Source organism: Chanodichthys erythropterus, chromosome 18, assembly GCF_024489055.1.
Source record: "Chanodichthys erythropterus isolate Z2021 chromosome 18, ASM2448905v1, whole genome shotgun sequence".
NCBI lineage: Eukaryota > Metazoa > Chordata > Actinopteri > Cypriniformes > Xenocyprididae > Chanodichthys > Chanodichthys erythropterus.
This window is the reverse complement of record NC_090238.1, coordinates 21,820,608-21,836,095: the sequence shown is the minus strand read 5'-3', so window position 1 is coordinate 21,836,095 and position 15,488 is coordinate 21,820,608. Positions and strand designations below refer to the sequence as shown.

Genomic DNA, 15,488 nt, shown 5'->3' with positions numbered 1-15,488 from the left:
GTGATTTGCTTGGATAGGCGGGTTTTCACCGGTACGCTGCCTAGCAACAGATCTATAACAAAAGTCCTTAGTGGGCCCCCTATGACAAGCCAAGTTTACACTTGTTTGTCATATATCATATTCGAGTCAATGCAGAAGTTACTTAAGTAATTTGTACTTCGATGTTGGAAACGAGTTCTTTTAAATCAAAAAACTTTCTAATATCGCAGAATCTATACATTTTAAAACATAGCTCCGTAAAACTGTAAACAAAAGTTCACGAGCTAATAGAGCATTCGACAGCTTTTATTTTATGTACATGTAATGCACTGTGCATATTTATGGAAAATGCATATTTTTAAATGACAATTAGCAGACTACTTTATGAAACACTTCATTTTTATGTAAATTTTAATATAAAGCATTATCAACATAATGTAAACATCTTAATATTTGAAATAATATCAATTAAAATATTATTAAAAATTAAAAGAATTATAAACAAATACATATTTCGTATATTTTATATATTTTAATTAAAATGAACGTGTAACTAGTATTACATACAGTGTAACTATGCGACAGATAGATATTTTGCTAAAAGCTTAGCATCATTTAACGTTTTCATAGAAACACACAACAACAAAATAATTTAAAAAACATATTACATGCATTTAAGGCAGAACACAGTTCTGTGAAGAAAAGTAGTGTGTCGTATGTGACGTGCATAATAGAATAAAAAGGATTTTTCCCCCCTATTCAATTTAAGTAGTCCATAATTTTATATACTTGGATACTATTTTTGAAAGTTGACTGTTCTATACTCGTCTTTCATTTACTTTTCTTTGATGGCAAGATGAAGTCGAACGCCCACCGCGGGCTTTCTTTTTCACTGTCACGACAATTGATTAATTACAGGCGGACAAAAGGATTAGCAACAGGAAACAGTGGATAAAATAAAGGAGGGCTGTGACATCTGAAAGATTTGTTTATAACCATGTCATTACGGGTAATTGTTTCTTCACAGAAATACCATTACCATGCTGAATGTCTTTTCAGCACATTTAAACGTCTATTCAGCATTAAAACAAAGCGAATAGACAGTCTGGGTTAATTGCTTTTGTTGCAAATGACGTGATTAAGACAAAAAAGGCCTCTACTTCCACAGAAAAGATGAATGCACTGTACGTTTACTTTGTTTGTTTGTTTCTTCAGGCATCTTCGAAATTTGACTGGGCATAAGAATTATTTAAACACACCAGCAGACGAAAGTGTCGAGAAACTGAAAAATGTGTGGGAAAAAAATAGAATAAATTGAATTGCAAATATTATAACACTTTAAATCTACATTCTCTACATACCAAACATTTGGTAATAAAATGCCAAAATACCTTTCAGCTGCTGCTCCCTTTCAAAGGCCTCATTTTTAGTTTCTTTTTTTAAATTTGAGATTTTAAAGTTTTAAACTTGAAGGTCTTTTCACAGTGTTTTTCAGCCTTTTCTAAGGACAAAGCAGGACCAATCAGACCAGGGCTGACAGACACGGCCTCTCGACTGTGACGGCATATCAGGCGTCGCGAGGACTCATGGGTACAGATCTATGTGTTTGCCTTCCCATCAGTCTTCATTGCTTTCAATCACAGCCCACTATCAGCATGCACTCTGCCGCTGATGAGGCACAAAATGGTGCTGCTATCTGGCATGCCTACATTAGAGGGGCTGTTTTTTAACAGTATGCTGGGAGGCGGATCAGATCGGGGGTCTTTACGCATGCAGCTTCTTTGGCTTTCAGAAGGGAAGGCTTCAATTCTTCCATTAAGTCATTTATTTTCTTCCTGGTTTGCTAAGAGGCTTTCAGCCTGAGCTTTCCTTTGACACTCTTAGAAAAAAAAGTAAACACGCTACCTGTGCTCCTCGGTGAGACGGTGTGTTTTGAGGTCTAAATTAATGAGATTTACACTGAATAACATCAATAATACACATGAAGGGGGAAAAAATGAGAGAAAGATGCCAGACGTGCTGTCATTTTAGCAAGGTTCTCCATTAAAGGGGTAAACAAAATTAACTACTCAAGTGCTGAAACATCATACACAAGAGTCAAATTATGTTATTGAAGAGATGCCAGTAACACATTATAACTGCGTGCCGTCATCTGATGTTTCAGCAGGTTGAATGCAGGATATTTCAAGGTTTCGAGAAAAATGGAGAGAACAAAATGTACACAGAAAAACAAATCTACACATTCACATGAAAGATCAAATAGAAAAAATGTTCAATGATAATACCAGTACCGCTTCTCAGTCTGAATTTGGCTCATATGATGTCTACTTCCCCATAAGCAAAATATACACTTCCTCTGGAATTTAAGCAGGACTAAATCACGAGAATGCAAAAAAATCTCACACTTCCAAAATCAGTGGCAGTTTGAGGTCAGTAAGTTGTTTTTACTGCTTTTTCTCTTTTGAAAGCAATTAGTACATTTTTTATTGATATACAATAACAAAATGTATAACGTTTTAATACATATTCTATATTGTTTTACTGTATTTTTGATCAAATAAATGCAGCCTTGGTGAGCATATGAGAATTCTTTCAAAAACATTTTTAAAAAAAACTTGTGAATAGTACAGTAAGTGAATGACTAAAAAAAAGTGAGGAAAGAGGAAAATACACAATTTTGCAACTTGAAATACAAAAATATGGTCATCAGCAGTATACCCAAGCTCTACTTCCTCTATTTAGCCAACTATTGCATCGCACTGGGTTTTCCATATTACTGCTAGTGCCAGGTTCAAAACTGACCATACATGTTGCACTGCACCACAGATTAAAGATTAAAGATTAAAATTAAAATTCAATTTCAGATCATCCATCTATATCCCAGTGAACTCCTAAACATTGACAAAATACACTTTCAGCATATATAAAGACTTAAAATGTACAGTCCGGGAAGTCACGCTAAAAACATTGATGACTCATCCTGCACTACACCACTTTGTCCAATCAAACACTTAAGAATGAGAATGCCCCTCCCCCTAATACCACCTACAGTCAAATAGGAAAACAGGTGAACCCTTAAATATGACCCATTCGAAATTACTAGGAAAAATTTCAACACAGTAAAGAAACTGTTGTTTACGGGTTTTGAACGATTTTCTATTAGGTTGCATCTGTCAAGGCAAACAATTTGACAACAAAACCCCTGACAACAAATGTCAATGACAAGAGTCAGACTGGCAGAGGCTGAACACAAAAAGTCAATTTATATAGGCATGATGGAAAAGTATGAAATGCACTCCTCAATAGATTAGATAGCCCATATTTCTGATGGAATAAAACAGCATGAGCAGATTCAAAGATGGATCTGTCCCACAGGATTGTTCATTGCGTTCTAAACTGCCAGCAGGCGGTGAAGCCACCGAAAGTGTTGGAGCGCCCATTAAGGATTCCCAACCGACAGAGGGCATCACTGACTTACAGCAAAACATTGACGTAAAATCACCCGATTTGCATCTTGCTCGAAGTGACAGTGCTTGGAAATAAAGTCATGTCTTTAACACTCATAGTTTCACACACCACTGTAAAATTAGAGCCCGGCAAACAAATACTTTCTGGTGTATAACTGTTAATTAACTTCCAAACAGAAATCATTATGAAAACACTATTCTGCAGCCGGGCAGATGGAATATAGGCTAGTGATGTTATTCCAGAGGGAAATAAAAAACTCTCACTGCAGCTTTTGAATTAAAAGATTATGAAAATTATTTAAAATATGACAATATGTGACTATACACTTAATTAACAAGAGGGTCTAATGCAAAAACATATTCAACTATTTCTGTTACAAAAAAGTCACATGATTTGTGTGGAGCTGAAGGTTCCTCATTGCACAATATTCACCAGCTCAGCTGGGTGTCACGTGATCATGTCACATGAGAGGGATCATCACTGTCTGTCTGCATTACTAACTGCGTGAGAAGCGAAAACATAATCATAATAAAAACGTCCATTCCGATCCCTAAATACAGACCTAAACTGCATATTTATATAACCACAATCATACAATCAGTATGAAACTAATGAATCTCAATACGCCATTCATAGATGGAGCCTTAAAATTTATATTGCACAGATAAATACCAACCTTAAGCAATCTATGACATAAAAATATTGTTTATTGTAGCTTTGGATGAAGATTACAGATCAGATTAATTGATCTGTCTATAAAATGATTTAGCCCTATTTGGCTAGCTAGCATGTTTACGCTTAGACCTTCAAAGACACCAAAGGTTATCCACGTTCTTATTAAAATTAGCTTAAATAACACATTTAATTTGTTTATTTACACAATGGTCGTTCAAAAAATGAGTAAAAAAGGCTAAATTGATGAGCGATGTCCCATGACCAGCTCAAGCTAGTTTTAGCACGACAGACGTATTTATTGACTCAAATCTGACATTTGACAACACTAGCGATAGCTCAGCTCCGTCCTGGCGTTCTTTAACCTCTGATCATACACGAAATGCATATTAAAGAAAACTAAACGAGAGAGAGAGAAACGCCAGATGTGTTGATGCTGTTAGCTGTATGAATGAAAGGTGAATGTCACTCACTCAGTCTGGGCTGGGAGATGTAGTTTCTGACCACGGCTTGCGCGTGCTGCCGTGCCGCTGCTTCAGGGCCATTCAGATCCACGGGTCGATTAGCTAATAATGTAGACATTGTTAATATTTTTCCTACTTAAATGAAACTGTCTATGTGTAAACAGATCGACGCAGAGAGCGGATGAACAGACGGAGTCATATGACACCGTGATCAGGAAGTAGCACTCGTGCATGCGCACGTACACGACGTGAGTTTTACGAGCGCGTGCATGAGTCAGCAAGAGGTACAGTGCCTATAAAAAGACAATTTCCACAAATTTACACTTTGGTGTCCCATGACTTTTTTTTTTTTTTGGCACAAACTTTTAACACAAATCCCATGTTGTTTTGTTTTTTGATGTTGTTGTGAGACCAATTAGATACCTTATGCTATTTAACATGAAAGTAACCTAACGTAGGCCTAGCAAGTTTTTACTTTTAAAGATAAATGTACAATTTCCATATTATTACCAATTCTTAATCTTTCTCCATTGTATCCAACTTTTAAAATCATTCAAGAATATCATAATTTGACATGAGTTTATCTCAAATTATGATATTCTTGAATGATTATAAAAGTTGGATACAATGGAGAAAGATTAAGAATTGGTAATAATATGGAAATTGTACATTTATCTTTAAAAGTAAAAACTTGCTAGGCCTACGTTAGGTTATATATACATATATACACACTACTGTTCAAAAGTGTGGGATCAGTAAGAGTTTTAATGTCTTTAAAAGAAGTTTCGTCTGCTCACCAAGGCTGCATTTATTTAATTAAAAATACAGTAAAAACAGTAATATTGTGAAATATTATTACAATTTAAAATAACTGTTTTCTATTTGAAAATATTTGAAAATGTAATTTATTCCTGTGATGGCAAAGCTGAATTTTCAGCATGATTACTCCAGTCTTCAGTGTCACATGATCCTTCAGAAATCATTCTAATATGTCAATTTGCTGCTCAAGAAATATTTATTGTGTACAGATCACAGATGTACAAAATATTTGTGTACAATATTTTTTTTCAGGATTATTTGATGAATAGAAAGTTCAAAAGAACAGTGTTTATTTGAAATCTAATCTTTTGTGACATTATAAATGTCTTTACTGCCACTTTTGATTGATTTAATGCATCCTTGCTGAATAAAAGTATTCATTTCTTTAATTTCTTTTAAAAAAAATAAAAATAAAATTTTACTGACCCCAAACTTTTAACCGGTAGTGTATATTGTTACAGAAGCTTTGTATTTCAGATAAATGCTGTTCTTTTGAACTTTCTATTCATCAAGGAATCCTGAAAAAAAAAGTACACAACTGTTTTCAACATTGAAAATAATCATAAATGTTTCTTGAGCAGCAGATCAGCATATTAGAATGATTTCTGAAGGATCATGTGACAGTGAAGACTGGAGTAACGATGCTGAAAATTCAGCTTTGCCATCACAGGAATAAATTACATTTTAAAATATATTCAAATAGAAAACAGTTATTTTAAACTGTAATATTATTTCACAATATTACTGTTTTTACTGTATTTTTAATGAAATAAATGCAATCTTGGTGAGCAGACAAAACTTATTTTAAAAATATTAAAAATCTTACCGATCCCAAACTTTTGAACGGTAGTGTATATATATATATATATACAATTGTACACATTAAATGTTTCTTGAGCAGCAAATCAGCATATTAGAATGATTTCTGAAGGATCATGTGACACTGAAGACTGGAGTAATGATGCTGAAAATTCAGCTTTGCATCACAGGAATAAATTACTTTGTGAAATATATTCAAATAGAAAACTTTATTGTAATAATTTTATTACAGTATTACTGTTTTTACTGTATTTTTAATTAAATTAATGTAGCCTTGGTGAGCAGACGAAACTTCTTTTAAAACATTAAAAATCTCAGTGGTTCCAAACTTTTGGACTGTACTATATATATATATATATATATATTACAAACGATTAATAAGATAAGCACATAAAACAATATATATTATATATATATATATATATATATATATATATATATATATATATATATATATATATATATTAAAAACGATTATTTGATAAAAGATTCACCCCTTGACCCTTATCATATTTTATTGTTTTACTGCATTGAATCACAGTGGACATAATGACACACTGATGGAAAAAAAAAGACAATTTAAAGTGTACTCTACATAATTATCTAAAATAATTTACAAATGTGAAATAATTAATTTCATAGGTTTTCACCCCTCAATCATCACTGGTCTAGTTATTTGCTTTTAGAAATCACATAAATTAATCAAACAGATTCAAGGCTGTAATTGCTGACAATAGTGTGATTAAATACTGTCTTAAAGAGGATGAATACATACGAAAATTAGTATTTTGTGTATAATAAATGTAAAAAGTTTTAACCATGTGGTTCAATGTTGTAAAACGATAAAACGTATAGGGGAAGAAAACTTTAAAGCCAATTTGTGAACTTAGAATGAATGAATCACGAAGCACCTTATTTTACTGAGGTGAAGGCCTTTCATATGAAATAGCAGCGGCGTGTTAATTAAGGCTTGAACAAAGAAAAGTAGATGCGCAATTTTTAAAAGGTTCTTACTTTTTTATATTAAATTGATTTAAAATGTTCTTACAGTATATTCAGAGCTTCATTGACATATGTTGTGTTTTTTATAAGAGAGACTAATAAAGACTTGTGTAATCATTGCACAGATATCTCTTTTAATTCACTTCATTCAGGTGCATGTGTTAATGAAAAAGGCATCTTTACATTTTATACAAGGAACACACACACACACACACACACACAGAGAAAATATGTGACATCTTATTGTTGAGAAAATACAACTGCCAACTTCTTCAAAGTCAGCAAGGTTTCTTATTTACTCCAATAAATCTGACACAATAAATTGCAACAGCATTCCAGAAGTACAAAGAGCCATTATTTTCTTTCATGGGGAGAATCAAAACAGACCTATGAAAGAGTTTTAAGCGACATGTGCATAATAAATTGTTAAAAATGTGTTTAATTGCCAAATTCCAAGTGATGAATTACACTTCCCATAATCCTAAAAAGAGCTCCACCAATAGAAGACTTCACTGTTACCATGGAAACGCAAATGGCAGCAAAAGATCTCAGCTAGAACTGCCCACTCCTAAGCACTGTGAATGACATAATCAACTTTAAATGTATTATTGTACTAATCAATGACTGTATGTCAGTGTTTTTCTATTTGACATATTTTAGCATTTTGATTCGATTACATCTCACCCGTAATTTGCAGTGCTTCCTGAAGCAAATAGTTCCTTCCCTAAATTCTAAATAAAATAACTTTTTTATTATTATTATTTTGAATCAAAACATGTAATTTAATCAATTTCAGAACTGGTTGATTTACGGAGAAAATAAAAAAAGTGGACTGTCACTATTATTTTGTGGAAAACGCACTACAGAATTACATATTATTCATACAAAAAAATCTGCCTCTCATAGTGTGACTCACAGGTGCACGGCCTTGGTGGAAAAAAGGGACGTGTGTGCCATTATGAGGCTTTTGTCACACTCGTTCATCAAACGCTGTTTCAGTTTTTTGGAAGCACTTAAAACAATTTCTGGCTAGTAAAACCAATGGTCATCTAGTTATGATAATATGAAATCCAATTACTAGACTAAAAAAAGCTCACCTTAACAACATAAGGTGAGCTTTTTTTTTTAGACAATTTTAATTTTAAATTTCACATGTGCAACATTACATGTTAAAACTATTCAGCTATCTATGTGGACTGATGTACAAAAATAAAAAGCATACCTTTTATACCTCGTCCTTAAAGCTTTCTCCTTCTTCTTCCAGCTTTTATTCCACATTGGATCATTATAGTCTACAGTTACAATTCTTTCTTTATAGTTGAAACCTCACTCACACCTGGAATTAATCATCTAATTATATAAAAGCTTACCTGGAGCAGTTGTCCAAGGTTACAAGTTTCTCTGAATGTAGATTTTCTTTTAAGAATCTTACATGTATTAAAGGATAAGTCACAAAGAATGGGCTTTCTCTCTAGTGTCACTTTCAGGGACATAGAGAGATCCACTTCTGTCACTTTATCACTGTCTTTCCATTAAGGCTTCACAGTTTTAAACACGAAAGTGCTTCAGGCAAAAATAAAAGAAACAAAAGACATCACTGAGGTGACTTTTTTCTTGCAGTATATGGGAGGAAAGTTAAAAGTTGCCCAGCTGTAGAGGTTTTTTTTTTCTTCTTAACAGCAAACAAGGTGCATATTATGAGAGAGTTATGGTATGATACTTTTGTAATACAGAAATCTGGTTTGATCATTAAAGTAAAAATCTATATTGTTAAAGTGAAAATGTTGTTCCAAATCCTTTCTTTCTTCTGTGGAACATAAAAGAAGATGTTTAGAAGAATGTTGGTAATGAAATCATTGACTTTAATTTTTATGGACAAAAGAAATTCTCAAAAATATTTTCTTTTATGTTATATGAAAGTCACACAGTTTTGAAATGAAATGATAGTGAGTGATTTTAAATTTTGCGTGAATTAATGATTAGATTGTTTATAATCAACACAAAACAGCATTTACTACCCATTTTACTTATGAAATGTGATGTATTTCTGAGCAATACATCACATTTCATAAGTAAAATAAAACCCAAAACAAATTTCCAATTAGCTGGCATCTTATTTTTCAACCAACACAAAATATAAAAAATGAAAATAACAAAATTAATATATATATATATATATATATATATATATATATATATATATATATATATATTAATTTTGTTAGTTTTTTAGAAATTTGTTTTGGGTGGAGCAAGTTTTGAATGTTGTTGGTGAAACTTTTTTTCTTTTTTTTTTTTAAATAAGACTTGCATTAAAAACCTAAAAACTAGGGTCAGTTTTTGGATGAGGTTCAATTCAAGGAAAGTTTTACTTTTGTGCAATCAGTTTGAATCTTCATCTGCATGTGTAACTTTCCACTCAACTATTATTACTGTATCACTCTTCCTAACTGACAGCTACACTAGATGTTTGAACGCACTCTTCAGACACTTATCTGTGATTTTCATTCTCCCACTGGATTCATCTCTCTCTACACGCAGCAGGTACAATAGGTCCAAAACTCAAATCTAATGTTTGAGATTTGAAGATTTGAACCTTTGCCCTAACACACGCGCACACACATGCACGCACACACACACATGCAAACACACCCATACTGTATGCATATGAGTATACACACACTCCACTGTGAAATATGTTGGCAGGGAAAAGCACTAGAGTTTGGAGTGGGTGGGTGTTGCGGTGGTGATGCTGCCGTTTGTGAAGTCTCTTGAGAGTCAATCCAAATGTTTCAGACAGAATGCAAAAAATAGCAAATTAATGCTCCTGAAGAGTACCCACCCACTGGAGTCATGCCCTCGCTTAAAATACATCATCTGTTTCACAATCCGTCCACAAAAAAAAAAAAAAAAAAAAACACATCAGGGCTGTGTGGTGCGGTTTGGTCCAAGCGGAGGGAGGTTGGGGTGTTGATGTATTTATTATTGTTCGCTTGAAGCGACCTTGCTCCATGCAAACGCAAATTGAATCAAAACGCAGGGTTGAAACTCTGTGGGAAACAAATCCTCTGCTAGCAGACAATTGTGCTATTGTTAAAAAACAAGTGATTTTTAATTGCTTAAAATATTACACAACAATATGAAAACATTATGAAATGGGCTATTCTGGTGTAGTGCCTCTCACACGGGCCAGCCAAACCGATTTGGCTCTTCAATAGCTCAATGAGATGCTTGTTGCTTCTAATGTGGCGATTAATGCTGGTTATACCACCTGCATAATTGTTGTTTGAAATCAGTGTGATTTGTTAACAACATCTGTATTTAATCTACCACAGCAGGGGCCATCACTGGCATCGCTGATTATTGTTTCGAGACGTCTGCTGTGTCAGATATGTAATAGGCTTAGTGATATGCCACGTAGTCAGCAGGTTTCTGTCATAAACAGCCATATGCATCTCTTTGTATTGGCAGTTAATCAGTAAATGATTAGATTGCTTAAAATTAGCACAAAACTAAATTCACCACCCATTTTACTTATAAAATGTGATGCATTTCTGAGTTGTTCAGCAGGCAGAATTGACTTGATTTTATTGGAAAAGTTTTACTTAAATTGTGTTTATCAAAATTGATTGAATCATGAAAAGTGGTGGGAGAAAGGGGGGTTGGAAAATAAGAGGATTTGATGATGTCAGCCAACTGGAAATTTGTTTCAGAGGCAGAACTTTTTTTCTTTCATTCAAAATAAGCCCAGAAATTTCCTTGAGATCCAAATTCAGGGAAAGTTTTACTTTTGTAAAATCTGTTTCAAAGCTCAAAACAGTTCAACTATAATTAGCCTTTTATTTTACTTTTATTATTTGCCTCTGATTATGCTTCGGAAGGTAAATTATTCATCATATCAGATAATCACTTATGGGATTATTTCATAATCACATTATCTGAAAGTGTTTCCTTTTTCATTTTCATAATTCATTTTCAGTCAGCATATTGTATATCGAACTTTAAGGGCCCAAGCAAGTCTGTGTGCTAAAGGTATGTGTGTGGCTGCTCAGCTTTTCGAAATCCTCTGATTGGTTTATTGGATCAGTTAGTTAGAAAAGCCTGTCAACATGTATGACACTTCAGGGAAAGGCCAGGAGAGCCGTGATGGGATTTAGCGCTCCCCAGGAACATCGGGGTCACGAGTCCACTCCACACTTGGACAGGGTTCTTTCACAGCGTGCGTTTACGCTCTGATCACCATATGTGAGCACAAATAAAAGAGGAAGTAAGGGACAAACAAAGAGCACAAAACACCCACAGGATGCTGCCTTTCCTCCCGCCGTAGGCTGGGGTTTAAGGGCTAGTCATGTGACGTGGGGAACGTGTTGGTGGTCTCACACAATCCCCCTTCCCTCTTTCACACTCTCCCCCATCGTCTCCACCCGTTCCCTCACCCCCAACCACAATGCAGCTCGACCTTCAGCCTAATTGGGCTGTGAGGGAGGAGAAATGGAGTGAGGGGGGTGGGGAGAGAGGAGGCCAAGACTGTTGTGTTTTTTTAGGAAGATTCCCAAGACTCAGAAGGGCAGAGACTGCTCAAAGTGACAAAGGCCTTTAGTTAGAAGCCTCCAATCAGTGCACACATATAAACAAACACACATACAGATGATGGTTCAAAACTGAAAACTGGCATGTATTCAAAAAAAAATTTCAGTGTCAAAATGTTTGAGAAAATTGTTTTAAAGCCTTTTTTTTTTTACTGAAAATACAAGTGGGGTCCACTGGCATTTTTATGTATTTTACTTACCATTTTCTTGTATTAAGAAATTGTTACTAGTAGGGCTGGGTAAAAAAATATAGATTTCTCGATTTTAATTGATTCTCATTTTTACAAACTGATATCGATTCTTAAATCCCAAGAATCTATTAGTCTATCCTGTTTTCAGTTGATGAATGAACGGAACATTGTAGTGCGCCTCCCATCCAATAAATCGCGATGATCTTTGTGCTTTGTTACTTTTGATATGAAACAAAATCTCAGATTTCAAATAATTTTATTATGACATTCAAAAAATAAATACCGTTTTGGCGCTGTTTAATGTGTCGTGACAGACAATTTCATAGAAGCGGCAGCGCGACACAGACGTGAACTGATCATCTCCTCTGCTCCGCGAAATAAATGTGAATGAACATCTGAAGGTATGCTAAAAGATACAGTACAACTTACCGAAATCCATATCATGTTACCTGTAATCGCTCAATCAGTGTTTCAAGTGCAGAAAGACTTCAATAAAACAGCTTGTAAACAATGTCACGTAACGTCACATTTACCTCAAATAAAACCATCAACTATTCAGTAACATAAACTCTTTAGTCAGCCAGAAAATTAACTCTAGAGAGTAGCATTCTAATAAATATATGCACCATATTACATAATATTCATTATAATTTTCAATGTTTTTCAATGTTTAATACATGTTTGAATAAATCACTTATTGACAGCCACGATTTAAATGTTTATATTTCAAAAATCGAATTGGAATAGAAATATGTAATTCTAAGGTTAGTATTATAACTTTATAAAAAACATCCTTGAGTGCAATTTAATTGTATATTAATTTTAACCTTTAATATTATAGTAATGTAGTACCAACTGACTCACATGTAGCCTACCCGTAGTTTACAGCATTAGTTGAGAGATTTTTTTCCATATACTGTATCTGATATGCATCCAAAATGATCGATATTGAATCAAAATCGGAATCGAATCAAAAGCTTGTGAATAGAAATCAAATTGAATCGTGAAAATTGTGTCAATACCCAGCCCTAATTACTAGCACAACAAATTCAAATAAATAAATAAAACAAAAAATAATTTAAGTTATGAATAAATATTAACCAAATTTTTATTTTAAATGAAAGATTTTCAGTATGAACGGCATACTGTTGAACCCATGCACTATATCTGCCAGAAATCACTGTTGAAAAAATGTGTCAAGTTATTCTTAAAATAATAAATTAAATTATATAATTAACAAATCATTAAAAAAAAAAAAAAACTAAAAAAAAAAAAAAACTAATGGTTTTCAAATGGAGATTTATTGTGTTTTTTTCTTTCAAATGCCAGGACGTGGCCCATCGGGGGCCCTTGAGGGAGCGATACAGATGGGAAAGGAACTCAGTGTTGCAAATCTGTTGCAGCACTAAGTTCTGTTTTCGTTTGTCTAGTCATTGCCAATCTCCAACCTTCAGACTTTTCTCTAGAATACATTTACCAAAAAATTAACTCTCCCTACCCTATCCAAGTTCTTTTCAATAGTCTGTCTTTTATTATAAATTGCAACATCATAATGTTCTTCCAATCACAAGGACAGAATTTTTTTTTCTTCTTTTCTGCCCCTATTGCTGTGGTGAAAAAATAACTATCGGGTGATTTTCTTAAAAATTCTCTTCATCTCACTCATTTAAATTCACTGTATCTCACTCACCAACTATATATTTAAAAGCAATTTAAAAGTCTGGAATTACACACTGCTACTGTGTTTGCTACGATTGTTTTTATGTCCAAAACCAAGTCAAAGAGTAACTCTGGGAGATACTTCTGTCCAAATTAAATTCTGATACTCCATTCAGGTAGAGTAAGAGCATTTGCTATTCCAGGATGTTCAGACACATTCATTCATGCAAGGCTGAACTCCTGTATGTCTCTCAAACATCACCACAGCAGACAATGTCAGCCAGCACTGCGACAGAACTGGCAGTGTTAAATGACCTTGGACGATTTACACTGATGCTGAGAACATCACACGAAGAAACCGTCACAACATTTAGAATTTACACAGCTAAGAAAGATGAAATGAAAGACTGAAGAGATTTGTTTTGTTTTGACTTTTAGTTATATATAATATATATCCACACTCATACCACGGTTCACAAACTTCAAGATATTTAACAACAACACCACCAGAGCTTTCATTGGCTGTTAATTAATAACCACCCCCCCCCCCCCCCCCACCCATACATTCATTCTTTCATTATTTGCAGATATACTAATGATCTATTTATTACAGACGTGAATAATTTACAATAAAATAACAATTTTAGTTATTCAATCTTCTTGCTTTTATACTACAGTAATCATATCCTGTTCGTCCATCAGAGATCCGCCTCATTTCAGCTCTGATAATAGAAAGGGTGTCGAATTCTTCTGGAAAACTTTGCCGCATTGGTACAGGGGTTGCTGCTCGCGGCAAAACGTCTAGTCCGATAACGTGTGGGGTCTTGTCGATACTCCGGAGCTTATTCCAGGAAATGACATCTTGACTTTTCTCGAAAGGTTTTCAGTTAAACACGCACCTAAACATGGAAACCAGGACTACAACTTTAGTACCAGCACACACACAGAGAGGAGGAAAAACTGCATATTTAAGACATACAAACTCACAAACTGAGACTGCCTTCAAAACTCGTTTTGGGGAGCACCCTCACAGAAACCATTTAGAGAACAACACAGGACTATTGGACTATTTAACGGTGTGACAGCGTTTCCCTTCGATTTAGTCAGAACATGTTTAACCAAACAAATACAAAATGGTAAAGACATTTGATATAGCAAATTACACCCTCTGTGTATATAAAGCCACAGTATGACTGTATTGTATGCTAACCTTTCGAAATGAGTTCCGATATAATATATATCTTTCATTATTTGAGACTTGGCAAAGGCAACTCTGTAAAAATCACAGTTACACCACTCTTCAAACTGAAAACATGAACAATGTTGCCACGAGTTTAGTTTTTATCAGGGGGTCTATGTTCTGTACTGTTATTTTTTTTTTTTTACCCAGCAGCTTTCAGATTAGTTTTTAATCTGTATACAACTGTCCAGCTCCAAAAAAGGTGTACAGGCAAAAAAAAGTGCCCCGAACATATTGCCTCAGAAAGCATTTTCATCTCTCTTCCCCTCCATAATCTCTTGCTACATTCCTTCCTCAAGCTCTCGTTTGTGTCAAATTTGGAGAAACTTTGATTTAGTGCAAAAAGCTCTGAAAATCCTCGTTTTTGAAAAGTATGAGTCCACCTTTTTACAGTTCTGAGAGGCATCAAGTGTGCAAGTTGACGACATGAAAAATAAAAAGAAAAAACGCAAGACTGAAAATACAACAGCACTGATGGGACAAAACGGGGTGAAAGTGATTAAAAAAAGAGAGATAATCAGAGCTCGTTTCAGATTCTAATTTCAAAGCCACAACAACAACAAAGACAAAAAGAAACCCCTAGCGA

The 15,488-nt window shown here is 34.2% G+C and overlaps 1 protein-coding gene across 1 annotated transcript in view; it reads right to left on the bottom strand.

Moving 5' to 3' along the window:
• Positions 1-4,820, bottom strand: part of atp6v1ba (ATPase, H+ transporting, lysosomal, V1 subunit B, member a) — a 32,876-nt gene extending 28,056 nt beyond the window's left edge. Inside the window, exon 1 of the mRNA XM_067367328.1 lies at positions 4,593-4,820. Within this exon, the coding sequence (XP_067223429.1) occupies positions 4,593-4,701 (109 nt within the window). The 5' untranslated portion in view covers positions 4,702-4,820. The remainder of the gene's footprint in view (positions 1-4,592) is intronic.
• Between the last annotated feature and the right edge of the window lie 10,668 nt (positions 4,821-15,488).